Genomic DNA, 20,739 nt, shown 5'->3' on the forward strand with positions numbered 1-20,739 from the left:
TAATCCACACTCCCTGGAACATTGGACATTGGATGACACAGTGTCCCTAGTGCTGCTGTGATGTACAAACAATCCATCCTTTGGATCCGGTTGAGTATTGAACAGTAGGTAAACTTTGAATCACCGTCCACCAGACCACAACACCAACACCATAGAGCTTTGACAACTGCGGTGTATACCCAGTGCATGACACGCGGTTTAAACCCCCAAATTTTTTCAATGGCTCTCTTGCAAGTGTGTAAGCCAAGAGTTGCTTTTCTTGCCCTTTCCAAAATGTTAGATTTGAAGTTCAATTTCCTATTCAGCAAAACACCCAGGTTATTGCGCTTTCTGTAAATGGAACATTCTCTTCTCCCAAGGAGACATGTGCCACTGTGGGCAATTTGTATCTCCTGCTGAAAAGAACTACTTCTGTCTTGTATGGGTTTACGCCTAGACCACTTTCGGTAGCCCACTTCGTTGTTGCACGTAGAGCTTTCTATAGTATATCTCTTAGAGAGCTGGAAAACTTTCCCCGAACGGCTACGGAGAGACAGTAATATATTGTTAACGGCTATATGCCAAAGTAGAGGAGACAGTACACCTCCTTGAGGCGTTCCTCTGCTGACCCATCTTTTTAGATCCAAAGATCCCAAACCTGCCGTAATGCATCTTTTAGTAAGTAAGATGCCTAGAAACTCCAAATCCTTTTTGATTGACATCGGTTGACAGTGAGAGAACCCTCTATGTAGACGACTGGACGTTAAGGGCTGTTTCAGTGGACTTGTCTTTACTATATGCTACTGCAGAGACAGGCGATCTCCAGGGATCCTTGCCTTTAGATATGTTTCTATCAACCTCTCACGAGTCTTCAGCATAAAGGACGACAGACTAATAGGACGAAAATCTTTCGCTTTCGTGTAGTAAGATTTTTCGTCTTTTGGAATGAAAATTAACTTTGTGTCCCTCCATCCCACAGGTATATATGACATGCTGATACACAAGCAGAGTATATCTCCCGAATCCAAGGAACCAGTCTATCAGACAGCTTGTTTTTCAAGTCTATCAGACAGCTTGTTTTTCAACCGGTGATACATCATCAGGGCCTGGCGACTTAAAGGAATCGAAACTGCTTATCACTCAAAGGATTTTCGGCTCAGACACAATTTACCCAATTAAATCCGACGAATGCATACCAGTGACAACCTATTCTGGCGCCACGTTGTCCGTTTGAGAATTTCCCGGAAAATGTGTATCAACGAATTGTTGTGGTGTTTTTTTACATTAGATATTGTACATACATTCTATGACTCTATATACCCCATAGTAATAGGTCTCGAGAACAGAATCTTTCTTAGCCTAGAGGCCTCAGATGTATCCTCCACGGAGCTACAGAATTCCACCCAGGATTTGTTCTGAGCCTTTCTCAGCTTGCCCCTATATTTTCTTAGCTCAGCCTTATAGATGTCCCAATCGGGTGGTGCTCTTGTGGCTTTTGCTCTATTGAAGAGTTTCCTGGAATCCTACCTTAGACCAACCAGCTCTGGGGTCCACCATGACGATTGCTGTTTGCCCCTTGGCTTGGCACTAGGACATTGTGACACAAGCGAGTCATTCAGGGCCTCCGTGATCCGCGTAACCACTATGTCTATATCCTCCGCAGTTAGCACTTTCTTTTCTGGTCTAAAAGGGATAGATGTGCAGAATTTGTGCCGAAATTTATCCCTAATAATAAAAGTCGGTTTACAAATTACAAATCGCCAGATTGTAATATAAAATATATTCGATAAGCAGCACACCCTTTTCGTTGACAACCGAACTTCCCAATATCTGGTGATGTGCATTAGCATCACTTCCTACAATGAGGCTCTTCTTTCCTACAAAAGTAGCTTCAACCACCAACTAGGTTTGAAGGCGGCATCTCTGAATCTTGTGCCATATATAGGGAAGCCAGCCAGTAATGAGATTTGTTTATTTCAAGGCTGGCTACTACTGAATCTTCAGTGCTTAGCGATGGACTATTATTATTAGACTATTATTTGCAAGAATACAGTTTCTGTGTCTCACATTTCCCGTACCCTTGAATAGTGTAAATCCCGGAATTCTTAGTCCACGAACTATACCTCCACACACCCATGGTTCCTGGATAAGGACCACAGTCAGAATTCAAAATTTCCATCACAGATGCTTGAATCGAACAGCACTCATTGATATGTGAAAAGTTTGCCACTGTTCCTTAATGGAATGGACATAGGCAAATTTTGCATTTGATGTGTGGAAAATGCATAACATTATCCAGCGAAAAAATATACATATAGACAAATGTATTCACGAACATTGCTAGATCGAACCAAAAATTATTCTGAGTCGATCGGCACACTTCATCACTGCAATAGAAGTGGTGCTGGATATAAATCATTTTAAACGATAAGAGTTATATACATTTCTACTTGTTTATGAGTTACATTCTATCAAATTTTGGAATTGATGGTGGCACATTTTGTCGATAATCGATCATCATAACATTTTGTATTTTGCTTAATTAGTTGGTAAGAAAGAAAATTAAGGGTGTTTCATAAAAAAGATTTATTTTTCGTGATGGTCTATTGCATCGTAACCAAATATGATCTTAAAAGGTCTATATTAGGGAATAACCTATACTAGGCCATATCGGTTCAGCAACTTACATATTTGCTAGATATTTGGTACACACATGCCTTCAACTAAATTATTTTGTGGAAATTTTCGTATAATCCATAATGATGGGTTTTAAGATTTGGCCCGGCCGAACTTAACACGTATTTATTATACCCTACACCACTACTGTGGTATAGGGCATTATAACTTAGTGAATTAGTTTGTAACACCCAAAAGGAAGAGAGATAGACCCATTGATAAGTATACCGATCGACTCAGAATCACTTTCTGATTCGATTGAGCTATGTCCGTCTGTTTGTTTGTCCATGTTAATTTGTGTACAAACTTCAGGTCAGTTTTCATCCAATCGTCCGATTTTCTCGGAATTCGCCAGAAAGGATCTTCTTATAACTCCCGACATTGCAGGTGAATTTCATAGAAATCGGTTCGAGAAGTTTGTTTGAAATCGGTTGAGATTTAGGTATATCTCCCATATACATATATGTTCGTCCGATTTTGAGAAATATTGTAAGAAAGTGCTCATTTTTTAACCAATTCTTTCGAAATTTTGCAGAATTTTCTTATGACTCTCGATATTACTGGTGAATTTCGTAGAAACTGGCCCAGATTTAGATATAGCTGTCATATGTGTATATCGCCAGATTTTCACCCAATAGCCAGCAAGCGCATTGTTTGATCAATCTTGCCAAAATTTTACACAACGCTTTCCTCGATGACTACCACATTATCTGAGAAGTTTGCTCGAAATCGGTTTAGAATTAGATATAGCTTCCATATATTTTGGGTAATTTGCAATAATGTTATCATTTGTCGACCGTAGTTATTACAATTTGAATATATTTGCTCGCCGAAGTCCATCAAAATTGGTTCAAAATTGGACATAGCTCCCACATTGTATTTATAGGGTAGGTGTACGGTATTATACAGTCGGTACCGCCCGACTTTTGCCCTTCCTCACTGGTTTTATTTAAACCTGTATCACTATGGTAGTGTAGGTATCACTGGTGGCCATCGTAAATAGAGGTTAGCATGCCTGCCTATGACATTGTACACCAGGGTTGGAATCCTAATGAGAATCCAAAAAAGATATTTTGTTTTTCTACAGTGGTTATCCTTTTCCAATGCTGGCGACATTTGTTTGGTACTGTGCCATTTGCAAAATGGTGTGTTAGCCATGTACAAATTTCTCGCCTAGGATGTGTTGCACTGCGGAATGTATGTGTTGCACTGTTGGCTTTAAAAAGAGGTCCCTTATCATTGACCCTAAACTTGTATCTGACAGCACTCTTTGATATGTGAGAAGTTTGACCCCTGTTCCTAAATTTTAGGAAAATTTTAGAAAAGTACACCACTCTTTCTGATTTGATTTAGCTATCCCTGTCTGTCTGTCCGTCTCTTTATCCTTGTTAATTTATGTTACCAGTACATGTCACATTTTTCATTCTATCATCTTCAAATTTGGCCTTGAGACAAAGCCTATTGAAACTTGAAAAATCGTTAAGATTTGGATACAGCTCCCATGTAATTTTTTGACCGATTTGGACTAATATAGCAATAATGTTTTCATTTGTAAACCGCTTATCTCGAAATTTGACAAAAAAGGTGAATTTTTGGTAATCTTTTTTGTGTGTATACTCCAACAACTAACTCTATGAACTCTACAAAATTCCAGAACATCTTTCGATTATTTCAAATTTTTCGCATTTTTGACCATTCATAGTGACGATATGCTAGAAGATTCCTCAGTGGGATGTATGAAGACTTTGCTTAAATAGCAGCTTCACCGTTAACGCAAATAGTTCTATAGACTTTACGAATACTATAGCATTCAAGTACTGCTTGGTCTACTTTCGCAATTTCTCATTGTCAATATTGACTGTTGTAATCTTATGAATCATTATGCGTTGATCTTATCTTCTACTTCTTACTATCTTACTATCAATTAAATTCACAACTTTTTGAAGCGCGAAGTAACACCCTGCATTGCGAAGTGAAAAGAAAACATGTGCTTTGTTTGGAGTTTTTATATTCAAAATATGCCCAGAATATGAAAATGACAGTTTCAATGAAATTATGAGTCATTTTTACCGATAAAAAAGAAAACGTTTTTATCTGTAATCGTGTTCTACGTTTTACAAGACTTTTTGCAAATTTAATGCTAAATTACAGCAGTATTCTTTAAGAAAACCTGATCTGTCAATATGAGTGTTAAAATAAACAAAAGTAAGCGACTTGTATCATAAAGAGGTTCCTTAGAGTCTAAAAGAACACTACTTGACGCTTAAGCAAAAATACGCTTCTAAATGATATAACATATTTATACCCTCCACCATAGGATGGGGGTATACAAATAGGTCGGTTGGGATTGTAAATGGGCCAAATCGGTTGATGTTCTGATATAACTGCCATATAAACGGATCTTTGGTCTTGACTTCTTGAGCCTCTAGAGGTCGCAAATCTCATCCGATTTGACTGAAATTTTGCACGTGGTGTTTAAGTATCACTTCCAACAACTGTGCTAAGTATGATTCAAACCGGTACATAACCTGATATAGCGGCCATTTAAATCTATCTGGGATCTTGACTTCTTGAGCCTCTAGAGGGCGCAATTGTCATACGATTTGGAAGAAATTTTGCACAACGGCTTCTCTCATAACTTTCAACATACGTGTCTAATATGGTCTGAATCGATCAATAGCTTGATACAGCTCCCATATAAACCTATCTCCCGATTTTGCTTCTTGAGGCGCAATTCTTATCCGAATGAACTGAAATATTACACAATGACTTCTACAATGTTTAGCATTCATTTATGGTCCGAATCGGACTATAACTTGATAAAGCTCCAATAGCATAACAGTACTTATTCAATATTCTTTGTTTACCTAAAAAGAGATAACGTGCATAGAACTAGACAAATGCGATCCATGGTGGAGTTAGATTTTGTTGAAATCTTACATCGGGACAATATAGAGTGTTTCAAGTATGCTTTAAATACTTCGATTTTGACAAATCGAGATATTAATTTCTAATGCTTTACAATATAGGGCTCGAGATGTTCTATTTGACGTCCCAGTATATGTGCAAAAGTTCACACACGCGGCACAGATTTAGATATTACTCCCGTATATATTTTTTCTATCGGATATGGCCTTTTAAGGTTGTAGAAATTCGCAATTTTTGTCCTATCATCAAAAACTCAACGGTTATATTCGATATTTCAATAGGTTGCAAAATTAAAGTCTGACTGGATTTGGAGATAAGTTCTATATATTAAAAGTAGTATAAATTTTATATAATATATATATCAATTTTTCCAAACCAATAATATTTTTTTGATCGTCATGTAAATCCAAAATGATAGAGTAGTATTCTGGTATTGTATCCAATTTGGCTAAAATTTTGTGTATGCAAAACGTTTTTCTTATAATATTCTATTTATATTGGAATTTATTCTATAGAATGTATAAACTATACGGCTATGTAGACCCATAATTTTTGTAGCACCCACATATTATTAGGAGGCCAGTGTAGCGCAGAGGTTAGCATGTCCGAAAACTGACGAGACTATCAGCAAAAATTTTTAGCGGTGGTTTTCCCCACCTAATGCTGGCAACATTTGTGAGGTACTATGCCATGTAAAACTTCTCTCCAAAGAGGTGTCGCACTGCGGCACGCCGTTCGGACTCGGCTATAAAAAGGAGGCTCCTTATCATTGAGCTTAAACTTGCCCCTGTTCTTTGGTGGAATGTTCATGGGGAAAAAAAATTTGCATTTGAACATATTATTAGTTGTTTTGTAATACATTTTGTATGAAAACTTTAATTCAATGATTTTTTTAATAGGATCTGAAATGTAGTTAAATTGGCACAATTAGTATAAACTAAAAGAAAACATAACTCCATAATACACGATGAAACCTCCAAAACTAAAGAAGATGTAGCCATTATTATGCACAAATATTATCAATTCAATATCATGCAAATTTAGCGCCAGCATTAACAATGCACGCAGCATCTGAAACCTGTATGGTTAAGACCAAACACTTAGGATGATATCTCTTCACTTTAATAGTCTCACACCATAGCAGAGAAATATTCAATCAAGTCAACGTGTAGTCTCTCACTGTTAGGATCCACACAATCCACATTAGCCGGTAAATAGAGTCAATATTTACATATTTTTTGCTATTGTTTGGTGTATCATCTGGTCTTGGGCAAGAAATGGCCTTAGCATTGACTCAGTGATCTTGTGCACTCGGCAAAAAACATTTCAGGCGGACGTGGCGTGAAAAGAATAATTGAGTGTTTTTGTTTTCTTTTCATAAATTTAACATACAAACAAAAGACTGCTAAAATAGTTCCTCTCAAAATAATACATTGCATATACCATGAAACAAATATATGTGTAATTTTTTGCCAAACATATTTGCGAATACAGTAACGTAATGGGCAATGCTTTAAAGGCCTTTTCCGATCTAGACAACATAGAAGGTGATCCTGAAGTAAGAAGTTCTAGTGCAATCATATTGTAAAAGCTTTTCTTGAATTCAGTTATGCATAAATTAGTGATTATTTTGCTTATTTGATAATTTAGTACAGCAGCACTAGGCTGGCCACCACCTACTTTCTACACATGTGTGTACATGAATGCCTTGAAAACCAAAATCATCCCAACAAAATTATTTCATTTTTTGAAAAAGCATAGACAACTACACCACTATTTACGCATTATACAAAAGCGCAGGGCCTAATAAATTAAACTAATCACTGTTTGGTCTTTCATCTTCCCCTTTAGACGCGGCGGCGTTTTCAAGATGGTGTCCGAGGGGTGGATTATGTTTTGGCTTTCAATGGTGCCGATCACAAATTGGATAACATAAAGAAACGAGAAACCTTTGAGGCGAATTTAGAAAAAGAAGGTCTGCAGCTGGAGAGGGACAACACTCAACGGATACATTTCATTAAAATCCACGCCCCCAAAGAAGTGCTGTATCAATATGCGGAAATACTTAAGATAAAGCTACCAATGAAAAAGGTAAGTAAAATATAGCAATACTTTCTTATATACAGAAAAAAATATTTGTATACTCACTGCAACATTATTAGGGAGCATAGTTATAGAAGATGTCTGTTGGTTGGTCTTTTGGTATCACGATGGGGCGTGATACCAAAAGACCAACCCGCTAAAATACAATTAATTAGGTCATGCACATACATCTAAGCCAGTAATCGGCTCTTAATACAAGAAAGTAACCTCGAATATATAAGTCAGATATTCCAGTCTACTTACAAAATCCCTAATAGTTTTTTCCACCACGACCTTAAGTCGGGTATGGGCTAACAGTTTTCCCTGGGTTAACATTGAGACCTTTGGGTCTAGCCCAGTCATATGTCATAAGCAAGACCCTTTCAGACCTTCAGCATAGCTGTTTCGGATCCTTACCCCTTAGAAGTAATATAACATCGTAGCAGACGGGTTCAAAACCGTCCCTAGTCAGCATTCGTAATAGGAGACATTGACGACAAAGTCCTGTTGACTTTGTCGCCAATGTCTTCTTTCTTTGGTCAATCTAAATTATCTTGCCCAATTTATTTTCAACTTATTACGGAAGCTTATCGGATTCGGCGCTGCTATTCTAAACCAATATAGCGATAGTCTGAGAAGGAGTGCTCCTTGGAGATCCTCCAATCCTGAACCTCATCGATCAGGTTTTCCGAATATATTGTCACATCTAAAACCTTCTCCCTTATCCCATTAATAAAGGTAACGGTGTTACCAATATTAAGTGTTATTAGGTCGTTAATATTCAAGAATTCTGCCAGTGCTTGGCCCCGCTAATCATGGTACTACCCCACAAAACGTGGTGAGAGTTCGTATTGCACCCGATTAGTACCTTATTTTTCTGTATGTTTTGCCTTCCTCACCAGCCGTTGCAGCTTCGACGTGGGTGGTGGTGTCGGAGTGTCGAAAGGCAGATTAAGTGATGCCAGGTATGTTCCACAGTCTCCCTGTATCATCACTGTTGCATCTCCCTGTATCGTCCTGTCGCAACTGTGGAGAAAATATATAATTTATGTTTTTATGAGCAGTGTTACCATAGAATAATTGGTAGTTGATATAGTTTAGTCCAGAAACATTGTTGCAGGTCGTCCCTGATCCCTGAATAAAGGCAATATAAATCTTGCCCTTTCTGATTTTCTCCCTCAGAGTGTTAGTAACTGTCTCGCTCCGTTGGAGATTTAACTGGATGACCTTAATCATTGGTCCTTCAGTAAATGGACTTCTTGGGAGTAGGTGATGATCTCATCATCTGCTCCTTGTTCTTTAGACTGCATTGAATTTTCTACCACTGTACTGCCTGATCTAAACAATTCATATGTTGACTTGAATGAGCTTAACGAAAGTTTCGTTAAGATTGAATCTGTGGAACCAATTTCGGACATATGTGAACAGATATGCACTCCATTCATTGAGAAACCTTTTACTTTCCGCTGTGTAGATGGAAATGACGTTTTCGAAAGCATTCACAGAATTAAATCCAATGCTATGTGATTAAGTGTAATTGATCCACGCTTTCTGAGGCTATTTCTACCTGACTTAATACCCTATATAACATAAATTTTCAACTCTATATTGACTAAATCGATTTTCCTGCTGAGTGGAAAATTCCAAAGATTTTACCTATTCCTAAAGCAAATAGAGAGTACCGCCCAATAGCTATACTACCTTTCTTGTCTAAAGCTTTAGAACGCATTATGTCTGATCAAATTAGTAGTGTAACTGAGAATGACTTACTATCTGACAGACAATCTGGATACCGGAAGAAAAGGAGCTCTGTTAGATGTTAGTGAAAACCTTCGCCTAAACCTGGATGACAAAATGGTATCGTTCTTACTTCTTTTGGACCGCAGTAAAGCATTTGATACCATTGATCTTCACAGGAGGCCACCGTAGCCAGAGGTTAGCATGTCCGCCTATGACACTGAACGCTTGGGTTCAAATCCTGACGAGACCATCATAAAATATTCAGCGGTGGTTATCCCCTCCTAATGTTGGCCACATTCGTGAGGTACTATGCCATGTAAACACTTCTCGCGCTGCGGCACGCCGTCCGGACTTGGCTAAATATAAGAAATCGGACTGCGCTCATTGATATGTGAGAAGTTTGCCCCTGCTCCTTAATGGAATGTTCATGGGCAAATTCGCATGTAATCATCATATTCTGATATTAAAAGTTCAAAACTGCTTAATTTTTCTCATACCGCCAATCATATATGTCACAAAGAGCACAAGCGATAGTAACTGAAAGTCGCTGCTCCAGTCTATTTGAACTATCCAAAGGCGTTCCCCAAGGATCCATTCATGGCCCTCTACTGTTCTCCATTTACATAAATGATTTTCCGGATGTTCTAGCTAAATGTAGAACATAAATGTATGCTGATGATCTGCAGCAATATATTGGTACAAAAATAAGCGATATTCAAAAATGTGTATCTGATACAAACTATGATTTGAATCAAGTTTACAACTTGGCAAAAAATAATAAACTTTGCATAAACCCATCAAAGTCGAAACTGCACGTAATTCATAGACGTAAACTAACCGTCCTGGATAATTTAGTTGTACATCTTAATAACACTTCAATACCACGAGTTGAAACTGCTTGTAACTTGGGTTTAACTTTTAACTGCAATTTACAGGTTAAATTGCAGTTGCTAATCACATCAGTAAAACTCTTGGCACAGTGTATGGAATGCTGCGTAATCTGTGGGCAGTCTGCCTCTCTACACCATTTCAAATCCGCATGCTGCTTGCAAAATCATATCTGATTCCCCCTCTCCTATATTGCTGCGAAGTTTTCTTCAACTGTGATTTTGAAGATAATCGCAGACTTACTGTTGCCTTCAATGAAATTGTGAAGTAGTATTTCACAATTTGCGCTACAAGTGTTTAATGCATCCTTTTAAAACTATTAGAAGTCTAATTCTGCTTCATAAAATTATCCAAACGAAAGAACCTGGGTACCTCTTCGCTCATCTAAAATTTACACGATCTAACAGAGGACTCAAAATAATACCACCCAGAATAAACTGCCTGAACTCAGAGAGACAATTCTTCATTGCTACAATACGTCTCTGAAACAACCTTCCTTCGAACATTCAACGCATAAGCAATTTTACAACTTTCAGAAAAGAGCTTTTCTCATTTTTCCAACAATATTAATAATTACATTTTTTTATTTTTAAATATTAAATTATTGTATTTTAAATTTAGATTTTAGATTTAAATTTTAAATCTATTTTTTTGATATTTTTAATCACAATATTTAATTCTTTAATTTTTATAATTTTTTGTAAACTAGACTTAATTGTTGTCTACACATCTATGAAACCAACACTGTCATATATAAGAGCATATCTTGTTGTGTTGGTATCACAAATAAAAAAAATAAATCGTAGTTTTCCTAATCTTGGGAAAGTCGGCAATGGATCTATCGCCGGGTCCCTGTTCGTGAGGCTGTATTGAGTCTTTCGTCCCTGCACTGGCTAATGTTCCAATACTAGGATAGTCTTCCAAATCTGCTTATGTTCCAATACTAGGATAGTCTTCCAAATCTTAAGTAAATGGGCTTCTTGGGAGGAGCTTATGGTCTCATCGTCGGATTCCTGTACGTGAGGCTGCATAAAGTTTCTTGACATTACACTGCCTGATGTTTAAATTTTTAAACCTTTATTTATCCCGGTCTTCCGAAACTTGAGAAAGCTGTTGATGGTTCCACCGCCGGGTCCCTGTCCGTTAGGGTGTATTGAGTCTCTCGTCCCTGCAGTGCCAGATATTTTAATACTATAATATTTGATTGTCCTAGTGATCCCAATTTTAAGAGAGACGGTTATTGTTTCGTCTTCGGCCTCCTTTTCGTTAGGTGGTATTGAGTGTCCTGCCACTGCACTGCCTGATGGCGCACTATGAGGATATTTGTACAACCTAGTCTTCATAATCTTGAAAATGCGATCTTGGTCCCGTAGTAGTCCATGCCTTCATTGCACTCATGTCATTTTATCTCACAAGGGCGAGCTTTGCGAAATCGAGTAATAAACGTGCTTTTATGGTCCCAGAATTTAAATTGGGAGATCAGCTATTTCTAAATATAGCCCGATCTTGACCATACTCTGTCAAGGGGCCTAACACAACACATTGTGAATAATTTCAGGGAAATTGGTTGATTCATTTACCTTTTATGGACCTAAAACCTTAAATTAGGAGATCAGAATATATGGCAGCGACGTTCAAGTCCAAACCGATCTTTGCTATATTGAACTGGATTGTTGAGGGGCCTTAAACAATAAATGCGCCTATTATGTGCCCAATATATCCAAATAAAGTCCGACCTTGACCACAATTGGTTCGAATATCAAGTGGCCTAACGTTACTCATTGTGCTTAAGTTCAGCTAAATCGGTTAAAAAATTCACCTTTTATGAGACTAAAACCTTAAATCGGAAGATCGGTATATATGGCAGCTATACTTTATGAAAACAAGGTCGCTGTTTCTTTTCGGTGAAAGCGGTAGTCTTTTTTGAAAACATTTTCGAAAGTAGAGCTGGCTCATCAGGGTAATATATTCGTTCTTTGAATAGTCCCGACTGTTTGTTTCAGTTTTTAAATAGCTATACTGCTGATTTATCGGACGAAAGTTTCTTTCCACAAATCCTTTAAAGTATTATCCCTTACCTTGCCTTAAAACCGCTGGTAGAGTCGTTAAGTCTAACAAGTAATGTTTTGGATTTCATAACTTATCTCTAATTACTGGAGGAGTTTTTTCACCGCTGGTGAAAAAGCAGTTCGAATTTCGTCGCGATGGCATTCAGATTTTTAAAAATTTTCTTTTAATTGCACATGCATTTTGAAATTAAAATTTGTATTTATTTATTGACACTTATTGTTGATTTTGCTACTCGATTATATTTTTGGTTAACTGACACGCAGTTCAATTCAATATTAAAAACAAGTAAAAAGGCGTTAGGTTTGGCCCGGCCGAACTTTGGATACCCACCTTTCGTCAAAATCCGGTGAAAATGCATACCTTATGTCCCATAGCAGTTATATCGAAATATGGTCCGTTTTGGACCAAATACTAATAAGTACAAGTCATTGTTCAATTGTGTATAACAAAATATTGGTCTTTTTAGTAACCATATCTAAAAATAAACCGATCTGAACCACATACGACAAGGATGTCGCAAGCCTAACATAAGACACTGTGTCAAATTTAAGTGAAATCGAATTATAAATGTGCCTTTTATGGGGCCAAGTCTTTAAATCGAGATATCGGTCTATATGGCAGCTATATCCAAATCTGGACCGATTTGGGCCAAGGTTGAGAAAAATGTCGAAGAGCCTCACATAACTCACTGTCGGCGAAATCGGACAATAAATGCGCCTTTGATAGCCCTAAAACCTTTAGTCGAGAGATCGGTCTATATGGCAGTTATATCCAAATCTAGACCAATCTGAGCCAAATTGAAGAAGAATGTCGAAGCGCCTAACACAACTCACTGTCCCAAATTTCGGACAGTGAGTTGTGTCAAATCTGGACCGATCTGAGCCAAATTGAGGAAGGATGTTGAAGAGCCCAACACAACTCACTGTCCCAAATTTTGGCGACATCGGATAATAAATGCACCTTTTATGGGCCCAAGACCTCATATCGAGAGATCGATCTATATGTCAGCTATATCCAAATCTTGATCGATCTGGCCCAAATTACAGAAATATGTCAATGGGCCTAACGCTACCCACAGTCTCAAATTTTGGCAAAATCGGACAATAAATGTGCTTTTTATGGCCCAAGACCTTAAATCAAGAGATCGGTCTATATGGCAGCTATATCTAAATCGGGACTTATCTGGGCCAAATTGAAGAAAGACATTGTAGGGCCTAACACAACTCACTGTCCCAAATTTCAGCAAAATTCAGTAATAAATGTGGCTTTTATGGGCCTAAGACCCTAAATCGGCGGAGCGGTCTACATGGGGACTATATCAAGATGTATTCCGATAAAATCCATCTTCAAACTTAACCTGCTTATTTCTTTTTTTTTTTTTTTTTTTTTTTTGTTTTATTATTTAAATCTATAGATAATAAATACCCCTGCAGACTAATAACCATATATTTACAACTGTATTAACCTAAGAATTTAAAAATAATATAATTTTCCTTTTTAAACTTTCTCGATTCACGATAGATCTATAATATATTTCAGTTGATTAAATTGGTAACATAGGTGCCGAAAAGGTTCATTATTGGCATAGTTGGTTTTATAATAAGAAATTTTCAAAAGATCAAAATATCTGGTAGGTCTGATAGGAACGTTAAAGAAAATTCGACTCAAAAGAAAGCAGGAATCTATTTGGCCATAAATTAATTTAGTAAAAAACGTAATGTTTAGCATGGTTCTACGACTTTTTAATGTAGGAAGCTTTATAAGATTTAATCGGTACTCATACGAAGGTAATGAACTTCTGTCCCACTCATTTCGACGGAGACAAAATAGTAAAAATTGTTTTGGAACTGATTCTATCAAATCAGAATGAATATTGTAGTACGGATCCCATACCACTGAACCGTACTCGAGATTACTTCTAACTAGCGACGTATATAAGTTTTTCGTCACAGAGAAATCGTTATGTTCTTTACTCCAGTGTTTCATGAAGCCAAGAGCACTACGTGCTTTGTTTACAACCATTGAGATGTGTTGACGGAAGTTTAAGCGTTGATCTAGAAGAAATCCAAGGTCTTTAAAGCTATAGACTACTTCAAGTTGATTGGAACCCAAAAAGTAGCTAGTTTTATGAGAGGTTATTCTTGAAAATGATATGCGTTTGCATTTGGAAATATTAAGTTCCATAAAGTTCTGGTTGCACCATTCGTAAAGAGTATCAAGGTCATACTGAAGATAACACTGTTCATCAGAGTCTCTCGTTGATCTGAAGATCTTTACATCATCTGCATACATCAAAATATTCGAGTGCTTTAAAGCAAAAGGGAGATCGTTTATGAACAAACAAAACAGCACAGGGCCAAGGTGACTACCCTGTGAAACACCTGAAGAGACAACAATTGGTTTGGAAACTGCAGTACCAAATTTAACTCTTTGAATACGTCCAGTCAGATATGATCTGATCCACTTTAGTAAAGATGGACTGAAACCAATAAGATCTATTTTTCTTAACAGAAGGTTGTGGTTGACTTTATCAAATGCTTTACTAAAATCGGTATATATAGCATCCGTTTGGTAGCGTTCCCTAAAGCCATCGTTGACTAAAATAGTAAATTCTAAAATATTTGTTATCGTCGATTTCGATTTCCGGAACCCATGTTGGTAGGGAGACAATATAGAAGAGACTTGATGTGAAATAGTGTCAGTCAGAATTTTCTCTAATAGCTTCGGAATAGCATTCAAAATTGAAATGCCCCTGTAATTATTTAGATACCTCATTGCGATTTCCGGCTTTAAATAACGGTCTTATATAAGATTGCTTCCACAATTCCGGCAGATATCCATGCTTTCATGAACTGTTAAAAAGTGTACAAAGGAGATACGAAAGTTCGAGAGCTCAATGCTTTAAAATGTTCGATGGAATTCCATCTGGACCGGGATTAAAAGTTATCTTCAGTGACCTTAAATTTTCAAGTACTACGTTTTCGCCAATCTAAGACACGTCTATAAAAGCTGAATTGTTGATTGTGTATGGATATGTTCCACATAAATCATAATAATTATCTGAGTAGGTAGTGCTAAAAAAGTCAGCAAAGATGTCGGCAATGCCTGAATCGTTATCAGCTACTTTAGCTTTATATCTAAGAAAATTCGGTAAACTATTACAACGGCGCTTTGAATTCACAAATTTGTAGAAGGATTTAGGATTTAATTTCAATTGATTTCTAATTTTATTCAAATAACTACCATACGCCAATTTGTTATACCCTCCACCATAAGATGGGGGGTATACTAATTTCGTCATTCTGTTTGTAACTACTCGAAATATTCGTCTGAGACCACATAAAGTATATATATTCTTGATCGTCGTGACATTTTATGTCGATCTAGCCATGTCCGTCCGTCTGTCCGTCCGTCCGTCCGTCTGTCTGTCGAAAGCACGCTAACTTCCGAAGGAGTAAAGCTAGCCGCTTGAAATTTTGCACAAATACTTCTTATTAGTGTAGGTCGGTTGGTATTGTAAATGGGCCATATCGGTCCATGTTTTGATATAGCTGCCATATAAACCGATCTTGGGTCTTGACTTCTTGAGCCTTTAGAGTGCGCAATTCTTATCCGATTGGAATGAAATTTTGTACGGTGTGTTTTTTTATGATATCCAACAACTGTGCCAAGTATGGTTCAAATCGGTTCATAACTTGATATAGCTGCCATATAAACCGATCTTGGGTCTTGACTTCTTGAGCCTCTAGAGGGCGCAATTCTTATCCGATTGAAATGGAATTTCGCACGACGTGTTTTGTTATGATGTCCAACAACTGTGCCAAGTATGGTTGAAATCGGTCTATAACCTGTTATAGCTGCCATATAAACCGATCTTGGGTCTTGATTTCTTGAGCCTCTAGAGAGCGCAATTCTTATCCGATTGGAATGGAATTTAGCACAACGTGTTTTGTTATTATATCCAACAACTTTGCCAAGTATGGTTCAAATCGGTTCATAACCTGATATAGCTGCCATATAAACCGATCTTGGGTCTTGACTTCTTGAACCTCTAGAGGGCGCAATTCTTATCCGATTGAAATGGAATTTCGCACGACGTGTTTTGTTATGATACCCAACAACTGTGCCAAGTATGGTTTCAATCGGTCCATAACCTGATATAGCTGCCATATAAACCGATCTTGGGTCTTGACTTCTTGAGCCTCTAGAGTGCGCAATTCTTATCCGATTGGAATGAATTTTTGGCACCAAGTATTTCGTTATGATATCCAACAACTGTGCCAAGTGTGGTTGAAATCGGTCCATAACCTGATATAGCTGTCATATAAACAGATCTGGGGATTTGACTTCTTGAGCTTCTAGAGGGCGCAATTCCTATCCGATTTGGCTGAAATTTTGCATGACGTATTTTTTTTTTACTTTCAACAACTGTGTCAAATAAGGTTCAAATCGGTTCATAACCTGATATAGCTGCCATATAAACCGATCTGGAATCTTGACTTCTTGACCCCTAGAAGTCGCAATTATTATCCGATATGCCTGAAATTTTGTACGACGGGTCCTCTCATGACCATCAACAAACGTGTTTATTATGGTCTGAATCGGTCTATAGCCCGATACAGATCCCATATAAATCGTTCTCTCTATTTTACTTCGTGAGCCCCAATGGGCGCAATTCTTATACGAATTGGCTGAAATTTTACACAGGTCTCCAACATATAATTTAATTGTGGTCCGAACCGGACCATATCTTGATATCGTTTTAATAGCAGAGCAACTATTTTCTTATATCCTTTTTTGCCTAAGAAGAGATGCCGGGAAAAGAACTCGACAAATGCGATCCATGGTTGAGGGTATATAAGATTCGGCCCGGCCGAACTTAGCACGCTTTTACTTGTTTTCTTTATTATATTCGCATCTTGTTAATGAATATATCGAAAAGTCAGACGTTGACCCTGAGCGTTTAAACCTTTTATATCAATATCTCTATTTTTAAAGACTGTAGCGTGATTTCAACAGACGGACGGACATGGCTCGATCGTCTTATATTTTTACGCTTATCAAGAATACTTTATAGGGTCGGAAATGGATATTTCGATGTGTTGCAAACGGAATGACAAAATGAATGTACCTCTTTCTTTCGGTGGTGGGTATAAAAAATGTGTCTATGTACCACAAACAAATAACGAAACCAAGCAGCAGGAGTTGACAAAAGATTATTAAACTTTTGAGTACATATAACACAGGTTTCAAAATTTCACTTATTGGTGTAACTAATGGAATAAATTTGGTGTTCATACGAACGAGGCGTTCACTCGATCGATTGTTCACTCTAACCCGACTGTACCGTAACATATTTTTCGTTAATTAAAATTCTTCAATTTATAAAATTGTAAATCACGATTAATCGTTTCTTATTATCGCATGATATCGATAACTTACCAGTGCAACTTTGTAGTATCCAGAACATCTGACTGGCACTGGAGAGGACTAAAATAAAACAGTGAATTTAAAAGGATCTAAGACCATTATTAAGTTAGAAATACCAATTGAAAAATAATAAATTATCAAAAATCTTTAAAACCCCCTTAAATGATTGTATGTGTTTTTCCCATTTCTAAAAATTTAAGGCAATGTCATAGTTCCCACTCCTCATGCTCTTGAACTTAAAAAACCTAATGCTATAAAAGTATTTTAAACACACAGAGTAAAACATCTGCTCCGAATCGTCTAAAAATATCCCAAAATATCATGGAGGGGAACAGTCTAATTTAGCTATTGGTTAAAAAAAACAATACATTTTATAATTTATCACTACATGCTGCAAAGATTGAGACAAAAATGTGCTATTTGAAATAATATATTTTAAAGAGATCATTAGAAAGGTTTATAATAGCCACACGAATTTAAATTTGATTAAACAGGGACCAAATAAAAATGTTTTTTTTTTCTAAACTATCCTAAAACACAATAAGACGATCCAGCGATGCGCGGCTTGCAGTATACCTATAAGTTCAAACGCTAACAATTGACTGCTTTTCATCATATATGTATGTTAGGGATTCTCTTTGCGTCATTTTGTTTAAAGTTATAATACATATTAAGTTTTAATTTAAGGGTAGAAAGGAAACTTGTGATCAATGACCAATAAAATCATATTAATTTATTGGTCATTGATCACAAGTGTCAATATTGTATTACACATATTCAAAATTTTATAGCTAAATTTTTGTACAATTTATTTAATGGCATGAACTGAATAGTTTTATTAATTCAATATTTTTATTTTGCAGATTCCCGGCCAAGATCAAATCTATGATGAGGAATATGAACTCAGTGATGGCGTGCGAAACTGTTGCAGTAATATTTTCAAGTCAATTCAACTGAATCCTGAAAAATTTCCACCTAAACCGAAACGTATTCATTTTGAATTTCAACGCAACTATGAGCATTTGTAAGTATCAAATTAAGCATATCTTGAATGTTTATAAGTAGCAGCTCATGTGTATGTAGGTCCCGTCGAAATTTCTAGCATTTTATGTATCGAATTGAATCGAAATTCGAATAATAAATTAAATGTCCTTAAGCTTGACTATTTCAATATCTGCATATGGCGCATACAGTCAACAAGACTCCTTCAACTCATTTTTAAAAAAATTTGTCATCTCAATTTCTACAACCAGTACTACATCTCTTGTCATAAGTATTCATCCATGCAGAAGAACGATTTGTGTAGAGTAGTTTTCTTCATATGTAAGTCTTCAAACGTCGTGAAGGTAACTTTGTCTCTATCTCTGCCTGGGTATAGAAAATAGACCATAGGCCTACGTTTTGGAATAGCTCCCATATAGACCGATCGAGCGATTTTTTCCAAGCCGACAAAATTCGAATCCGATCCATCCGATTTCATTCAAATTTGAAACAAAGACTAGTTTTGGACTTCACAACCTTGGCAAATTTGGGCAAAATCTGATAGTAGTTCTACATAGCTGCCATTAAGACCGATATCCCGATTAACTGTTTTTTTTTTTAGCCTATAAAAGACCCATTTTATAGCCGATTTGGCTGAAATACATATCAGTGAGTTCTATTTCATATCTTGCCGTACCGAAAAGATCTACATCGGACTTTATTTGGATATAGCTACCATATAGACCGATCTTTCGATTTTGGATCTTGAGACCAATAAATATATATTTGTCATCCGATTTCACTGAAATAAGCACAAGAAGTCAAATCGGGCAGCTGTATCACAACATGGATCGATTTAGCCTATTTACAATTCTATCTGACCTACACTTATAGGAAGTATTTGTGCAAAAATTTTACGAGCCTAGCCTTACTCCTTGTTTTCGACAGACATACGGACGTACATGGCTAGATCGACCTTAAATGTCATAACTATTAAGAATATATATACTTTATGGGGTCTCAGACGAATATTTCGAGGTGTTACAAGCGGGGTGGCGAAAGGGTATAAACAAATTTGTGAGATAATCAGACGTGTTAAATTTCTCTAGGATAGATGTCACTTCTTAGCCCACAGAAGTATATACGCATGAGGCTGTATCATAATGGGAAACTATATATATTTGATATGGATTGTTGAGGGAGCAAAATGGACCATTCCAACCTTCAGGAAAATTGTCACACAAAACTGCTTTTAGTATATGTATGGTCTTATCAAATTGTTCAACTTCCATGTCCCATAAAAGTTATTTATGCTTTGGTATACGAATATTTGGGGACAAACCATACTTTAGACATTTAAAATTAAAATCAAATATTCAACAAAAATTAAATACATTTGTAAATTCATATTCCAGATTCGAATGTGAACAACCAAATTTTTTCGATGCTGGTACACGAATTTACATAATTAATTTTATATTGGAACGACAACACTTTGTTGAGGGCGAAGAAACACCGGACAATTTGGGCATTGAGAAGTTATTGGCTGATGGAGTCTATGAGAGTGCATATACACTCCATGACGTAAGTAGCTTAAATAAAAATAATATACTCGTAAGTTAAATATTTTTATAAATATGAGAATTAATATTTGCAGGATACTGATCGTGATTTGTTGCTAAGTGAATGGGCCAACATAAAAAAATGGAAACAGTAAGTGAAAAAATTTAAATTTCAAATAAGCAATAACGAAATATCTTTTGCAGCTTACAACCCTTGGATGCGATAAAAGACTATTTTGGTGCCAAAGTAGCCATATATTTTGCATGGCTTGGTTTTTACACTCACATGTTGATACCGGTTAGCATTATGGGCATTTTGTTCTTTGTATATGGATTTTTCACATTACACACTGACCCCATAAGGTTTGTGGATTTCTTTTTCTATTTTTATTTAAATAAAAAT

General features: G+C 36.7%; 1 protein-coding gene across 10 annotated transcripts in view; it reads left to right on the forward strand.

Annotated features, from left to right (window-relative positions):
- The window catches only part of LOC106093989 (anoctamin-2), an 83,815-nt gene that overhangs the window by 53,986 nt on the left and 9,090 nt on the right, over nucleotides 1-20,739 (forward strand). For 9 of the 10 annotated variants that reach the window (XM_059367423.1, XM_059367432.1, XM_059367431.1 and 6 more), the window contains 5 exons: nucleotides 7,435-7,674; nucleotides 18,657-18,817; nucleotides 20,190-20,358; nucleotides 20,432-20,487; nucleotides 20,541-20,699. In XM_059367423.1, the coding sequence (XP_059223406.1) occupies nucleotides 7,435-7,674; nucleotides 18,657-18,817; nucleotides 20,190-20,358; nucleotides 20,432-20,487; nucleotides 20,541-20,699 (785 nt within the window). Of the gene's footprint in view, nucleotides 1-6,893; nucleotides 7,142-7,434; nucleotides 7,675-18,656; nucleotides 18,818-20,189; nucleotides 20,359-20,431; nucleotides 20,488-20,540; nucleotides 20,700-20,739 lie in introns of those variants that run through there. The other variant, XM_013261158.2, reaches the window with a different exon arrangement.

Source organism: Stomoxys calcitrans, chromosome 4, assembly GCF_963082655.1.
Source record: "Stomoxys calcitrans chromosome 4, idStoCalc2.1, whole genome shotgun sequence".
NCBI lineage: Eukaryota > Metazoa > Arthropoda > Insecta > Diptera > Muscidae > Stomoxys > Stomoxys calcitrans.